General features: G+C 45.5%; 1 protein-coding gene across 1 annotated transcript in view; it reads left to right on the forward strand.

Annotated features, from left to right (window-relative positions):
- The first annotated feature begins 219 nt into the window (after window positions 1-219).
- Window positions 220-15,234, forward strand: part of CUNH17orf67 (chromosome unknown C17orf67 homolog) — a 20,007-nt gene continuing 4,992 nt past the window's right edge. Inside the window, exons 1-2 of the mRNA XM_028772489.1 lie at window positions 220-382; window positions 1,588-1,688. Coding sequence (XP_028628322.1) covers window positions 328-382; window positions 1,588-1,688 — 156 coding nt within the window. The 5' untranslated portion in view covers window positions 220-327. The remainder of the gene's footprint in view (window positions 383-1,587; window positions 1,689-15,234) is intronic.

Here is a 15,234-nt window from a genome sequence, read left to right on the forward strand (position 1 = left end):
AAAAAACAAACTGAAGCTTTAGAGAAATACTCAGAAACGATTCCAGAATGCGCCAGTAGATCTGTTTATACAAAATGAAGGTTCTCGAAACGGCACTCAGGAGGTCATGTTGAAGAGCGAGCATTTCCTGTCTCAGGATGAAAATTTGCAGGAATTCAGAGGGAAATATTTTAACAGTCATTATTGCAAACTCAGAGTCAGATGTGCTTAGCCTCACAGGGCAAACTGTGTTAGCAGAAGTCCACACAGCATTGGATCTGACAGGGCCGCTTTCAAGTAGGTAGGACTGGTCTGGAGAGTACAGTCAGCCGAGAGGAGCCTGGCATCATGGAGAAGCTGTTTGTGTTGGTCTTCGCTCTTACCCTGCTGGCTTTCTCCTCAGGTAGGTTCTCTCTCCAAGGGCCCGGTCTATTTTTACACTGACATAATGATATATAGTGTATATTGACATTTTGCTGCTCTCTCTTTTTTTTTTCTTTTTTTTATTGTTTTAAATTTATTTATTTAATGTATGAGTGCTCTGCTGCATAGATATCCGTCTGCCTGAAGAGGGCATTGGATCCCCCTATAGATGGTTGTGAGCCACCATGTGGTTGCTAGGAATTGAACTCATGACCTCTGGAAGAGCACCCAGTGCTCTTAGCCGCTGAGCCATCTCACTAGCCCTGCTCTCTCTTTTTTGTAAGAGAAAGCTTGTAGAATTATTATTCGTTAAAAGGGAGGTAAATTACCTTAACTGAAAAGTCTTAAAATGTGTTTGAGTACTATTTTTTAAAAAATGCTGACAAGCCTTCAATTTTATCTTCTTTTAAAGTTTATATGAGATCACAGAAGCTTTATATTCTCTTATTACGCTAATATCTTTTAATATTTGCATGTGATTACCCTCCCCATCCTATTAATAATTTTGTGAGTATATCTTCTCAGTGGAATGTGTGAAGACCAGGTTTAACAGTCTTTTTGCCACAGACTATAGAACAGGGGAGAATGAATATTTTTTTAAAACCACATTCAGGGATGGGAAGTAGCTCAGTTGTCAGAGTCCTTACCTAGCATATGTGAAGAAGCCCTGAGCTTAGTCTCAGGACCACATTAACTGGGCATGGTGGTACACAACTGTAATTTATTATAGTAGTCAGGAGAATCAGAAGTTAAGCTCCTCCCAACTAGACATTGAGTTCAAGGCCAGCCAGCTGAAAAACCTTGTCTCAAAACAGACAAAAGCAAACAAAAAGCAAGCAAGCAAGCAAGCAAGCAAGCAAGCAAGCAAGCAAGCAGGCAAGCAGGCAAGCAGGCAAGCAGGCAAGCAAAAAGTAAAACAAAACCACATGTTACATAAATGTCCACTTTAAAGAAATGGGCTATTGCAGGGAGTACATAGATTTAAATCCTGACGTTTTGGCTCTGAGTAAACTATAGTAAAAACAACGTAAAATTTCTGAGTTCTCAGAAATGCCACATCCTTTGGGACAGATTTCTTTTTGTATTTTAACCAAGATTGGACTTGCAAATCCTCTCCGGAATACTAAGGTGGAGTGTGGATTCTTGGGCCTGGGAATCTCTCATGTCTCTTCCTGATTTTTCCAGAAGCCTCCCCGATTCTGACAGAAAAGCAAGCGAAACAGCTCCTGAGGTCCAGGCGACAGGACAGGCCCAGCAAACCTGGATTTCCAGATGAGCCCATGCGGGTGAGTGTCTGGCCTTGGCCATTTTATAGAGCACGTTGTCTTCCGAGTGAGCATTCACTCAGGACTGTGAGATGGACCGTTCTATTACAGACTCAGGAGTAAGACTTGTGATCTTCATTCCTGGAGATGCTGGCTCTACTCCTTACTTAACACAGAAATAGCAGGGTCTACAGGGGTGTGGAGTGTGTGTCCTAGCATCCTGAGTGGGGAAGGTCTACAGGGGTGTAGAGTGTGTGTCCTAGCATCCTGAGTGGGGAAGGTCTACAGGGGTGTGGAGTGTGTGTCCTAGCATCCTGAGTGGGCTGCTCAGCATCTCCCTCCTCCCATCTGCTTGCTTGGGGGCCATTTGTTCTCTTTGGCTAATGCCAACCCACTGTCTGCCTCTTGGACCCCAGACAGACTAGACCAGCATCCTCAGCCAGCGATGGCCTCCCTGGGCAGAAATCTTCATAGCAGCTGCCTCTGGTTATAGCCTTTGTCCTCAGCTCTGCCGGGCAGAGTTATGCTGTTCACGTGCATCGTCTTTCTGAAACAGGGCATCTGGGATAGTTAATTTTGTCAACTTAAGAGGATCTAGAATCACCTCCAAGACAAGCCTCTGGGTTTGCCTGTGAGAGCTTTAAGACTGAGCCAACTGAGTGGGGAAAGATCCGTTCTAAATGTAAGCAGCACCATTGTATGGGCTGGTTCTAGACAGCCGTAAAAAAGAGAATACATGCTGGGCATCAGCTTTTATTTAGTTTTTAATAATATATGTTTAAAAATTTTAGAAATTATAGTGTAATTACATTACTTTCCTCTCCAGTACCTCCCCTTCTCTCTCTCTCTCAACTCATGGTCTCTTTCTCTTCCTTTCTCCTCCCCTCCCAGCCCCCACCCCCCACAGTGTTTCTATATAATAGCCCTGGCTGTCCTGGAACTCACTTTGTAGACCAGGCTGGCCTCAAACTTCCAGAGATCCAACTACCTCTGCTTCTGGAGTGCTGGGATTAAAGGCATGGGCCACCGTGCCCAGCTTTCCTTTTCTTTAATTGTTGTTACACACACACACACACACACACACACACTCATAAATACAGAAATACAACCTGCTCAGTCTGCATAATGTTACCTGTATCTATGTAATCTCAGGGTTGACAACTTGGCATTGGATAATCAGTTAAAGAGGATACGTCCCTGGAGAAGACCATTCCTCCCCCTCTCAGAATTCCCCGGTTGCCTATAGTTCTTTGTCTAGGCCTGAAGTCTCCTGAGCTCTCCCTCTTCCAGGTTTGCATGCCCGTTGGTGTCTTCCTTGTTCCAGTTTTGTTTGAGAGGCCATGTTGACCAGACTTCATGGATGCAGCTTCTCTGACATTTCTGGGGTACACAGATTCACAGCAAACTCTCAGTTCCCCTGGCTCTTAAAGTCTTTCAAGTTTCTCTTCTGATCTGAAGGCCTCAGGTGCAGGAATTGTGTTGTAGGTGTATCAGCTGGGGCTGGGTCATTTCTTTTTACTTCCTGAGTGTGGCAGCAATGTGACCATTAGCCTCACAGTCCCACTGGCATACCCTCCCCACCGTGATGGCCTGGTACCCTCAAACAGTGAAGGAAAATGAGCCCCACTCAAGTTGTATATTTTATCACAACAAAAAGATAAGGAATTACACAGCCCCCTTTCCTGCCTTTCTTTTGGGTGTTTAGTACAGGGCTAGGCCAGTTATTGTTTTGGGGCCTGCCTTGGCTTCTGCTGTGGCCAGCTGGAAGTAGTTTGGATATTCATGGTATTTCTGCCTCATCCAGGTGAAAGTTCATGATAATGCACCAGTTATGCTCGGGGAATCTGGAAATTTCTGTCTGTATCTCTGTGGTTCAGGTTGGTCTCTTCGTTGGACCCCCCCCCTCTCAGCTGGGTGTCTCCTCTTAGTCAGATTCTTACGTGGAGGCTCACAGGGACCTGGAACCGTGTTTACCTTCTCTCGCTTCAGACTCAATGTGCATAATTTGATATTTAAAAGACTCTTTCTTTATATAATTTTTAAAAGATTTGTTTATTTTATGTATATGAGTACACTGTCGATGTCTTCAGACACACCAGAAGAGGGCATTGGATCCTACTACAGGTGGTTGTGAGCCATCATGTGGTTGCTGGGAATTGAACCCAGGACTTCTGGAAGAGCAGTCAGTGCTCTTAACTGCTGAGCCATCTCTCCAGCCCCTAAAAGACTTTTACTGGGCTGGAAATGTATCTCAGTGGTAGAATGCTTGCCTGGAATGTGACCAGGTCCTAGATTTGATACCCAGCATTGAAAAAAAAATGATGGTAGATGCTGTTGGCTCAGGTCAAACTAGATTTGAATCTTTCAATTTAGTTTGTTTCTTCTCTCGTTCTTTCTTTGTTTTATATTTACTTATTTAGTGGTGTGTACGTGCATACGGAGGCAGAGGAGCACTTGTAGGAGCTGGGTCTCTCTTTCTATCATGTGTGGCCCAGGTCCTAACTCAGGTTGTCAGGCTTGGCACCTTTACCTGCTGAGCCCTGGAGATAGCTTGACTCTCTTAATTCTCTAAGTGTGTATGGGGGAAGTTTCCTTACATTAGTGTACACCATTACTCCCAACTCTCTTTCCTGCGCTGGGGATTGAATGGAGGGCCTTGCATGAGTAAGGCGAGCATTCTATCAGTAAGCTAACATCCCAATCTCTGAGGTTTTCTCTGACAGCACCTGTGCCTGGCTTATCTTGAACTCTGTGGGGAAACGGCGTTGGCCCTTACTGAGGACTCTGTGGGCCTCTATGTGCAGATGTTTGGACCGTTGAAGCTCAGTTTCCTGCCTCCTGCAACCGTGCAGCCCTTGGCTCTGAACTATGCATTGTGTGGTCCTCTCACCTCTTAGAAGCTTTTGAGTACACTCCTTGCTGACACTGTGCTTCTTCCTGGCTTGGGGCCATGGCTTGCCTCAACCCCTGAGAACATGTGCAGCTGGATTTCAGTGCAAAGCATGGTGACCCTGTGCTTGTCAGGATGTCATGGGATGTCAGTGAGGTCCCATAGCCAGGCAGGGTCAGAGACTGGTAGTCAGAGCTACACAGTGAGTGGATATCATCCACGGGCCCTTGGCTCCTGAAGAGTCATGGCTTCCTTCCGTCTTTCCCTTTCTCTCTTTTCAGCTCTTCTTCTTTTAAGACAGGGTCTCTCAACATAGCCTTGGCTATCCTGGAACTCACTCTGTAGACCAGGCTGACCTTGAACTTATAGAGATCCACCTGCCTCTGTTTCCTGAGTTCTGGGATTAAAGACGTGTGCCACCATGTCTGGCTTAAACCTATCTGTTTTGAAAAAGGTATTGCAGAATATTTGTGTCAGAATACCTGATATCCTTTCTCCATGTTCCTCTTTGGGCCTTGACTGGAGCCCCTTGGGCTACTTGGAATGATGTCCGAGGAAGGCTCTCTCAGGGTCAAGTTGGGTGTCCCCTGGACGTCATTGCAACATGGTTGGGTTTTAGTGTTGTACACACTGTGGAACCACCCAGGGTGCTGATATGAGTAGGTCTGTGAATTAAGAGATTCAGAATACAGAGCTTCTTAGATGCTAGCCTTCAGATGCTGTACATGGGAAATAGCCAGGGACATTGTTGGACACATATTATGTCTCCTTGTCCCAGGAGACAGACAGGGAAACTTGGGCAAATGAGTACAGTTGACAGCTTCTAGGGGAAGGCATATGCCCCTGGAAACCAAGCCTGGAGACCCGTGTGCTTACTGCCAACTTACATAACTGAAATGTTAACTAGTGGGGTTGTCTTATGTTGTTTCTTGCTACATTACTGGATAGAAGAAAACTGGTTTGGAATGGAGAGGCCATGGAAGAAGTGCTTTAGGGAGGTGTGTTAGTTCCAAATGAAGATACTTGTGGAGATTTGCAGTCTCTCCTCATGAAGAGCTATGGTGAGGCGTTTGTCACTGAGACTCTTAGCTTAAACACTGCACAGGGTGGCTTGTGCAGAATTACAGACTTGTTGGACACAGTTTCAAGCTACCCATGCACACAAGGGCCTTGACTGAAGCAGCTCCTGTGTGTTTCCCCCACCTGACAATGTACTAGCTATGTGCAGGTTGGCATCTGCCTGGGGGAAACAGGGGGAACAGGGCCCTTGATGGAGAAAGTTGGGACCTGGAGGGAAAAGGAAGAGATATTCAGAGGGAGAAAGAAGGCTCTGGGTAAGGTGGGGGAACTTTAAATGTATGGAGGCAGCCAGGATACAAGTGGATGAGAGCCACTGTGTGGAGAAGACAGAGAGAGGCCAGAGAAAGAGGCAGGTGGACGGTGCCTGAGGAAGGCATAGAAATGGAACTCCCTGGTCTAGGAAACAGCTGATACATGGATCTGAATACACTTGGCTTTGGGTTTGCAGCTAGTTTTACAGCATGTTGTTTCCTCCACAGCCCCCAACCACACAAAGCCATCTGTGTTAGTGGTTTTCTGGAAGGAATGATGACTGGCAGGTGGTACACTGTGGGGGTGATCGAGGCTGTCAAGAGAGAAAAGTCACCCCTAGAATCTAGAAGCTGCTGTCGGAGAGAACCTGGCTAGGATGGTCGTTTATCATTGACTTGGCTTCAGATCTCTGGAGGTTTGGGAGAGTCGGGTCTGGACTTCATGGGGATGGGGTGGGAGCTCCACAAGGGCTTCCAGTTCGTTTAGGACATGCCACACAGAGACAGGTAGATTTGACTGAGTTGTCACAGTGACTATTGTCTCAGAGGACTTGTGGGCCTAATGAAGCCTTGTGGAGCTCACAGAGGCCTAGACAACCAAACAACCCAACCCTGTTCAGAGACAACTGCAGACAGGGCTATGGGAAGAGAGAGCAGGATGGAAAGCAGTTTGAAGTCAAAATGTCCTCACAGGCTCGTGTCTTGAATATTTGTTCCTCAGTTGGCACTGAGGCTTGGCTGGTGGTGGAAAGAAATAAGGCAAACACCCCAGAAACAAAAAGGAGTACACCTCCTAATTGGGCCACTCCCTGGGCCAAGCATAATAGCAAGAGGCCCAAGATAATAGAATTCCCCTGGAGCTGCAGTAACAGGTACCCGACATGGGTGCCCAGAACTGAACTCTGGTTCTCTGGGAGAGTGGTAAATACTCCTAACTACTGAGCTGTCTGTCCAGCCTAAATCCAGCCTAAATCTTTCCTTGGTTGTTTCTGTTGGGTACTGAGGTCACAGTGATGTGAGAGAAATCAACATGGAACATGGTTCTGCTCACGGCCCCCAAGAACCCCTCAGCTGTGAGGGTGCTTGCCTTGATCTTTATGGCTGGATCTCAATCACTGTCTCTCAGTGTGGTCCCTAGAGGGCTGCTCAGGCCTCACCTGAGCTCACCAGACAGGCAGAACCCAGGCTGCTCCTCACACACCCCTAAATGTGGCCCATGTCTGTACATGATCCACCCAGCAATCCCTGGGCACCTTAGAGTTAGGAAGTCCTGCTCTGGAGAAGGCCTGGCTTCATCTCTGTTTCTGTAGGAGAGGGCTTATAGCTCTGTTTAGTCTTTTATTTTTTCTTTCCCAACACACCTGGCTTCTCTGTTTGGCTCTGGCAGTCTGGTGGCTTAGTGTCTTAGAACCTTCATTTCAAATGCCCGCCTGCCCCCCCCCCCCCCCATTTCTCCTTCGGTTTCAGAGCTCTGCAGCTGGGGTTTCCTCTGCCAGATTCTTAGCATTTGATATTGCTTAGATGTCAGAGCATCCTGGACTCCGCCTTCCCTGTTTCTCTAGTCCTGCAGCTTGACTCTTACTTCTATACCAATGAGATGGCAGCAGGCTTCTGCCCCTTGCCTGACTTCTCTCAGGAGCTCTGGACTGGTTTAATCCAACTTCCCTAATTGTGCTTGAATATCTAATAGGCATCTCTGATATAATGGCTCCAAAAGGAACTCCTGATTTTTCGCTCACAATGTTGAAGGCTACTGCTCCTGCCTTCAATATTGGGGTGTGTGGCACCACCCCAGTTCTAGAGCCTGGCTCCTCATCCTCCACTGTCCTCGTGATAGCTACGGGTAGGACAAACAATAACCCTGAGATGGCACTCCTGCCTCCCCACGGAGTCCTCTTGTTCCAGCCTTTACTTCCGTGAGGCTCTATAAGCACAGAGGCCTGTCGAACTTTCATCATTATTGTCCTGTCTCTGCTCCAGCCTTGCCGGTGGCTGTACAGTGTCTCCACCAAGCCAGAGGAAGGACACTCCTGGCCCACCTACTTGCAGGAGCGGTAACTAGGTCCTGCTTAGGCTTTTCCTATAATGTGGTTATTTCCACTTAACACAGTATATTCCAGCTCGTTATTATTAAATGGCCCCTGTTAGAACTGTGTTACAATTTACTTGCTCTTAGGGGATCCATTGCCATGCCCTCTTCTGGCCTCTGAGGGTACCAGGTGTGCACATGGAGCATGGACATACATGCAGGTAAATAATCATACACATAAGATAATAAAATAAAATTTGTCGTACGCTTGTGTGTTTTTCAAGTTCAGTGGAAAAAAAATGAAATTCCTCAGAGTTCCATGTGTTTTCAATTACACTAGGTACTGCCAAATTGTACCAAGATATTCTCTCTCTCTCTCTCTCTCTCTCTCTCTCTCTCTCTCTCTCTCACTATGTAGCTCTGGGTGGCTTGGAACTTGCTAAGTAGATCAGACTGATTTCAAACCCAGAAATACACCTTTTCCTGCCTTCTGAGCGCTGGGATTAAAGGTGTGCGCCACCACTTTCAGTGTCTTAGTCAGAGTTTGTATTCCTACACAAAACATCATGGCCAAGAAGCAAGTTGGGGAGGAAAGGGTTTATTCAACTTACACTTCCACATTGCTGTTCATCACCAAAGGAAGTCAGCGCTGGAATTCACGAAGGGCAGAAACATGGAGGCAGGAGCTGATGCAGAGGCCATGGAGGAGTGCTGCTTATTGCCTTGCTCAGCCTGCCTTCTAGAACCCAAGACCACCAGCACAAGGGATGGCACCACTTATAAGGGGGGGGCACCTCCCCCCTTGGTCACTCATTGAGAAAATGCCTTACAGCTGGATCTCATGGAGTAATTTCTTCAACAGAGGTTCCTTTCTCTGTGATAACTCCAGCTTGTGTCAAGTGGACTCACAAAACCAGCCACTTCCTATACTTCTTTAAAATTTATTATTGTGCATGATAAGTGTGGGTGCACATACCACAGTGTGCACGTGGCAGTCAGAGGACAACTTTGTGGGGTTGGTTCTCCTCTTTCACTTTTCTGTGAGTTCCAAGGATAAGATTCTGGTCACCAAACTTGTACAGCAAGCACCTGTCCCCTCTGATGTGATGCATCATGGTAGCGTACTCTCTGGTACTCTTGACAAAAACCTTATATAAAGTTTTGCACGAACAACTTTCAAAATGGAGATGAAGTTTTGAAGAAAAACTTGGCCTATCTGTATTCACTTCTGTTTATATGTGTGTATGGGACAAAAGTGATGGTGTTTTTGAGTGATAAGATTTGGAGCAAAATTTTGCCTTCACCTTCGTCCTCTCTGTGGCTTGTGTGTGTCTATTTCTTAGGGCTGCTGTAATGGACTGTGGTACAATAACACTTTATTATCTTACAACTCAGGAGGCTTGGGTTTGAAATCAAGCATCGGCATAGATCCTTCTGGACGCTCTGAAGAAGTGGCTATTACCCTACCCTCGCCTGCCTCCTAGTAGTGTCTGGTGGTCCTTACTGTTTCTTAACATGACAGCACGACTTCAGCCTGCCTGATGTCACGTGGTCTTCTTTGTGTCTACATTTCCTTTTTTTCAGTTGTTGAAGCGTTCTAGTTTTGTTTCTGGTCTGTAATAAAATACCCTGACAGATGCAACTTAGGGGAGAAAGGGTTTATTTAAGCTCACAGTTCCGGGTTGCACGCCGTTCCTGTGGGCGAGTTAAGGTAGCGGGAACCTGAAACAGTCATATCCACTGTCAAGAGAGTGAATGAGAACATTGCATGCACTCAGCTCATCTCCACTTATCGCAGCCCAAGACTCAAACCCAGGGAAAAATGCCCCGCCCCCAGTGGGCGGTGTTCTCATCTCAACTAATCAAGACGATCCCTCACAGAGACGCTTACCCACAATACCTCGCTGAGACTCCCTTCCCAGGTGATTGTACATTAAGTTGTTAATGAAAACAAGCCACCAGGCGAGGATTGAACCCATATGTGCTAAGCAAGTGCCTTGCCACTGAGGTGGCGTCCTAGTTTCTCACACTTTCCTCTTCAAAGGACACTGGCCACTGGATAGGACCCACCTGAATCCAGTATGACGTCATCTTTAATTGGTAACGTTAGTAAAGATCCACTTTCCGAAACAAAGGGTTACCCTCGTATGTTGTAAGTGAATATAAATGGGGGTGGGGGGAAAGACCATACTATTTAAATTACTAGTTAAAAAATTAATGCTCCTATGCACGATTCCCACAAGATTATGTAAATTCATGGTGGGCAACAGCTTTTCTGCATCTCAATTCATCGTTGGCCAAATTGCTTAAAACTCCCCGATTCTGTTTTTGCAGCTAGAAAACGAGGAGATAATAACTGCCTATGAGGGTCATTGTGAGACTGGAGTGAGTGCTCGGGCCGGCATAGTGATCTCTATAGGTGATTCCTTAAAAACACACAAACAACCTCCCTGCCCCTCCCCCCAAAACCCAGCATAGTAAATAATCCTTAAAGCCTGACACAAGCCAGAATCATTAGAAAGGCGGGCACCTCAACTGGGAAAACCCCTCTGAAAGATCAGGTTGTAGGCAAGCCTGCAGGGCATTTTCTTAATCAGTGATTGCTAGGGAAGGGTCTAGGGCATTGTGGGTGAGGCCACCTCAGGCTGGTGTTCCTGGGTTCTATAAGAAAGCAGGCTGAGCAAGCCATGAGGAGCAGTCGAGAAAGCAGGATCCTTCTATGGCCTCTGCATCAGCTCCTGCTTCCAGGTTCCTGCCCTGCTTGAGTCCCTGCCCTCATTGCTTTTGATAGTGAACTGTTACACGGAACAGAATAGTGAGCAAGTAAGCCCTCTCCTCCTTGGTTTGCTTAGGTTGTGGTGTTTCATCACAGCAGTAGTGACCCTAACTAAGACAGCCTTCTGCCTCCCTTCTGCTTATAGAAAAGAGGCAGTATGCTCTGGCCTGGGGACATACTGGCCCTAAGTCATCTCTGGGTTCCCAGCCACCCTTCCCAGGTAACTGATGCTCAATCACCAGAACTTCTCATTGTTTTCCAAACGAGACCAGAACATTTTTTTCACAAGTGACCTCATCTGCCCGGAAGGCCCTTTCCCCTCAGCTCTGCCTGGCATCCTCCTCTTCCTTCCGACTGTCACAGTGTTTCTCTTTCCTCCCCTTCCTTCTGACTGTCACAGTGTTTCTCTTTTCTATCTACCCTTCCTGTGTGCTCACCCTTCCTTACTTGCACTTCTGCTTTCTAAGACTCCTGGTCATCCTTAGTCTACAAATATTAAATGGGCAATTTTAGCAGGGACCATTGTGTAAGTTAAAATTCTGTGCTGTTCTGGGGAGGGTGATGAGGTCTTGTGATGTCTTGCTTCATCTTGCCTAAGGTGGCCATGTCTAGTATGTCCACACTCCTACATGTCGCCTGCCAGCCACTTAGTCTCTGTGGTGGTCTGAATGAGAATGCCCACATAGGCTCATACATTGCTATGCTTGGTCCCCAGATGAACTGTTTGGAAGGATTAGGAGGTGTGGCCTTGTTGGTGTAAGTGTGCCTTTTTTAAGGTGTGTCACTGAGGGTGGGCTTTCAGATTTTTTTCTTTAGAAAGATTTTTTTAATTGAATATTTTATTTATTTACATTTCAAATGTTATAATGTTATCCCCTTTCCTGATTTCCCCTCTGGAACCCCCCTCCCCCTCTCCCTGGGCTTTCAGATTTCAAAGGCCTACACCAGGCTCAGTTTCTCTCCCTCTTAGTCTCTCTCTTTCTTTCTGACTGACACCTAGGGATCAGGATGTAAAGCTCTCAGCTCTTGCTCCAGTGCTGTGCCTGCCTGTTTCCCGCCATGATTATTATGGACTCACCTGAACCTGTCAGTAAGCCTGCAGTTAAATGCTTTCTTTCATAAGAGTTACCTTGCTCATGGTGTCTCTCCATAGAAACAGAACAGTGACTCAGTCTGTCTCCATTATTGGTCCCGTTACAGTACTGTGCTTCTCTTTCAGCATGTACAGCCTCTGCCCTACCCATTACTCCATCCTACCCCACAGGCATTAATCACACCATCTCGTGTTCCCATAAGAATAAGGGAAAGAACAAGCCAATAAGCTATGTTGAGAGCTGAATGTGTGTGTGTGTGTGCCTGTGTGTCTGTAAGTATTTGTGCACACCCGTGTGTGGTACTGCATTTACAAAGCTTTTATTATAGTATATTGCTTTATTTTGTGTGTGCCTATGTGTGTGTATACATTTATGCTTTTACGTGTGTGTGTGTGTGTGTATAGGCCAGGGTTAACCTTGAGTATTATTTTTCAGGAGACATCTACCTTGTATTTTGAGACAGCGTCTCTCATGGGCCTAGAGCTCCTCAGGTAGGTTAGACAGGTTGGCCAGTGAGCCCAGAATTCTGCCTGACTTAGTGTCCTCAGCACTGGGGTTAAAGGTACACACAAACCATGCCTGGGTTTTAAAACATGGGTTCTGGGGATTGAGCTCAGGATATTATGCTTGCAAGGCAAGGACTTTACTAATGGAACTATCTGCCCTGCCAGCTTTCTTTTTTATTATTATGGATAAGTCCAGTAACTTTTTCCCTAGACAGACCCACCCAACCTCTCCTGAGGCAGGCCCTTCCCCAAGTGGAGGTAAAGGCTTTACTGACAAAGTTACCTCTCTAGCTCTGTAGCATAACATTTAAATTATTCTATTTTATAATTAATTATTGTCATTGACTTCCTGCTTGGCCCAATTTGTAAATTAAACTTCATGATAGGCCTGTGTGTGTATAGAAAAAAACATGGTCTATGGAAATTCAGCACCAGTTGCGTTTTCAGACATCCACTAGGGGGCGCTGAGAAGATATCTCCTGTGGCTAGAGAGCCTGTCTTACTCATCTACAAAGTTGTATACTTCACTAAACACACTCGTGTGAAAGCGGATTTCTAGAAAAAGGTCCAGAGAGATAATGGGTTAACTGTCAACCCTACCATCTCGCTGAGTATTGAAGCTGGTGCTTTGATGAACTTTATATTTAATACTTAAACTTTTGTTTATTTAAAAAGATTCTTTTTTAATTTTTTTTTGTTTTGTTTTTTCGAGACAGGGTTTCTCTATATAGCCCTGGCTGTCCTGGAACTCATTCTGTAGACCAGGCTGGCCTCGGACTCAGAAATCCGCCTGCCTCTGCCTCCCAAGTGCTGGTATTAAAGGCGTGCGCCACCACTGCCCAGGGTTATCTTTTTTAATTTTTAATTACGCATTTGTGTGCTTGTCTCTGTGTGTATGTATACATGTGTGTGCATGTGTATGCATGTGTATATATGTCAGTTCTGGGAACTGAACTTGGGTCCTTTGCAAGGACAGTATGTGTTCTTAACCACTGAGCAACTCCAGCCCCCAATTTTGACGTTTATCGTCCTGTTAGGCTGTTCTAAATTGCTTTAGGAGATGGATAGTTTGTTTCACTTCTGAGTCTCCAGAACCAAAACATCAGCATTTAGTAACTAACTAAATGTTACTAATGTTAGTAGCTAACTGTGTCCTGCTTCCTGAGGAGGATGGGTGAGGGTGTGCCTACTTAGCGGGATAGAACTTCACAGAAATCTCTTCAGTTGCCTCAGTGAAGCTCCTTACACTTCTCTTATCTTTCCAAATCTTAGGGAAGAATTTGCTTGCCAATTGCCTGGGAGAACCAGGCAAATTCTTTAAGAACGATGACATTCAGGCTTCAATGATGTCCCTTGTGATCATCTCTGTTTATAAGTGTTCCTGTACCCTGGGGATTTGCTTTTCTAGGAAGCTGGGCTGTTTTGGCTTGTCTTGCTTTCAGGTGTGTTCTTACTGGGTGTAGAGAAATCACTCCGGCTTTATGGTAGGTCGCCTTTGTAAATACACTTTCATGTTTAGCACCATGACAACTGTCCCTGGAACTCCATTATCCCTTTGTTCCCATGATCTCAAAGATGGTTCAGAATAACTGAGATGTCAGCACAGATTGGCTTTCCTGGGATGTGGAGCCTTTGAGGGAATCCAGGACAGTTAACTTCTGAGCCATCCTCCAGGCTGAGCCTGTTTGATTACCTTTGACTAATGAGCAAAATAAATTCTCCCGAATGTCATAGGAAAGGATGGAGACATCTTGGAAAGGGTCCATGGCTTGATAGGCTGTTTGCTATGTCATTCTTGGGTCAGGTCAGGCTCTGGTGGGTATCTCATTCCATTATCACAACACTCCAGGGAGGGCCTAAGTGTAGTTTCCATTCCAATTACTGGGAAAAAGATTCACTTTAAATCATTTACAATGAGTGTTTGACATGGAACACAAATACGAGTTTTTGTTTTTGTTTAATTTCTTCCCTCCCCGGAGAAGGGAATCTAAAGAAATGAAAACCTGTTTTCCATCTCCCTCTCCTTTCTTAGTCCAGGAACATTTGAGAGGGTCATTAGGACTGGGTCATTTCTGACTCGGCCAATGCAATTGTTGAATTTGTGGTTTTTAGCTGATTTGTAGTTCGGCTTTTCATCCTTGACTAATGACTGCTTTCAGGCCTTTGTGGCATATTCATTTCCCCAACATTTAAAATAAATACTGAAGTGTCATGGAAACCGGTGCTGGCTTCTTTCTTGTTCTCAGTGTGTGTCTATTTTGGTGGCTTTTCTTCAGTGATGACTTCAGCTGCTGTGAAATAGACACTGACTTTTGCTTTTATGTACATTTGGCTATTATAGCAAAGACAATCGACACAGACATCGAGGGGCCTTTCAAGGAGGATTTAGTAAGACAAAAAGCAATCTCTTCATATCTTCCTTTGTATATCTCTTCAGCGAGCTGTACTGAGGCCCTACTGTGTACCAGGCGCTAAACCACACACTCAGTGTACTGTGGCTATTGTCCTAAAAAAACAAACCCACAAATAAAACTTACCCGGGGCCGGGTAGCATGTGCCATAGTCCTGGCTATTCAGAAGCCAAGGCAGAGAATCATCTGAGCTTGGGATTTGTTTGTTTTTGAGACACTGTCTCTTTCTGTAGCCTTTTCTCTACTTAAAATTATTTTATGGATTTGTTTTTATTTTATGTGTAGGAGTGTTTTGCTTGCATGTATGTGTATGTGCACCATGTGTGTGCAGTGTTTCCAGAGGCTAGAATATAGGTCTGCATATGAAAGAGAACACGTGCTGTCTGTCTTTCTGAGCCTGGGTTGTAACCTCACTCAATGTAAGATTTTCCAGTTCCAAAAAGCAGTAGATGCTACAAAGTGAGTGGTAATGCTTTACCTGTATGTGTGCTTTAGGCCCTTGTCAAGAGTGTTACACATCTCTTTCCATA

Source organism: Grammomys surdaster, unplaced genomic scaffold, assembly GCF_004785775.1.
Source record: "Grammomys surdaster isolate TR1022 unplaced genomic scaffold, NIH_TR_1.0 213, whole genome shotgun sequence".
NCBI classification, from domain to species: domain Eukaryota; kingdom Metazoa; phylum Chordata; class Mammalia; order Rodentia; family Muridae; genus Grammomys; species Grammomys surdaster.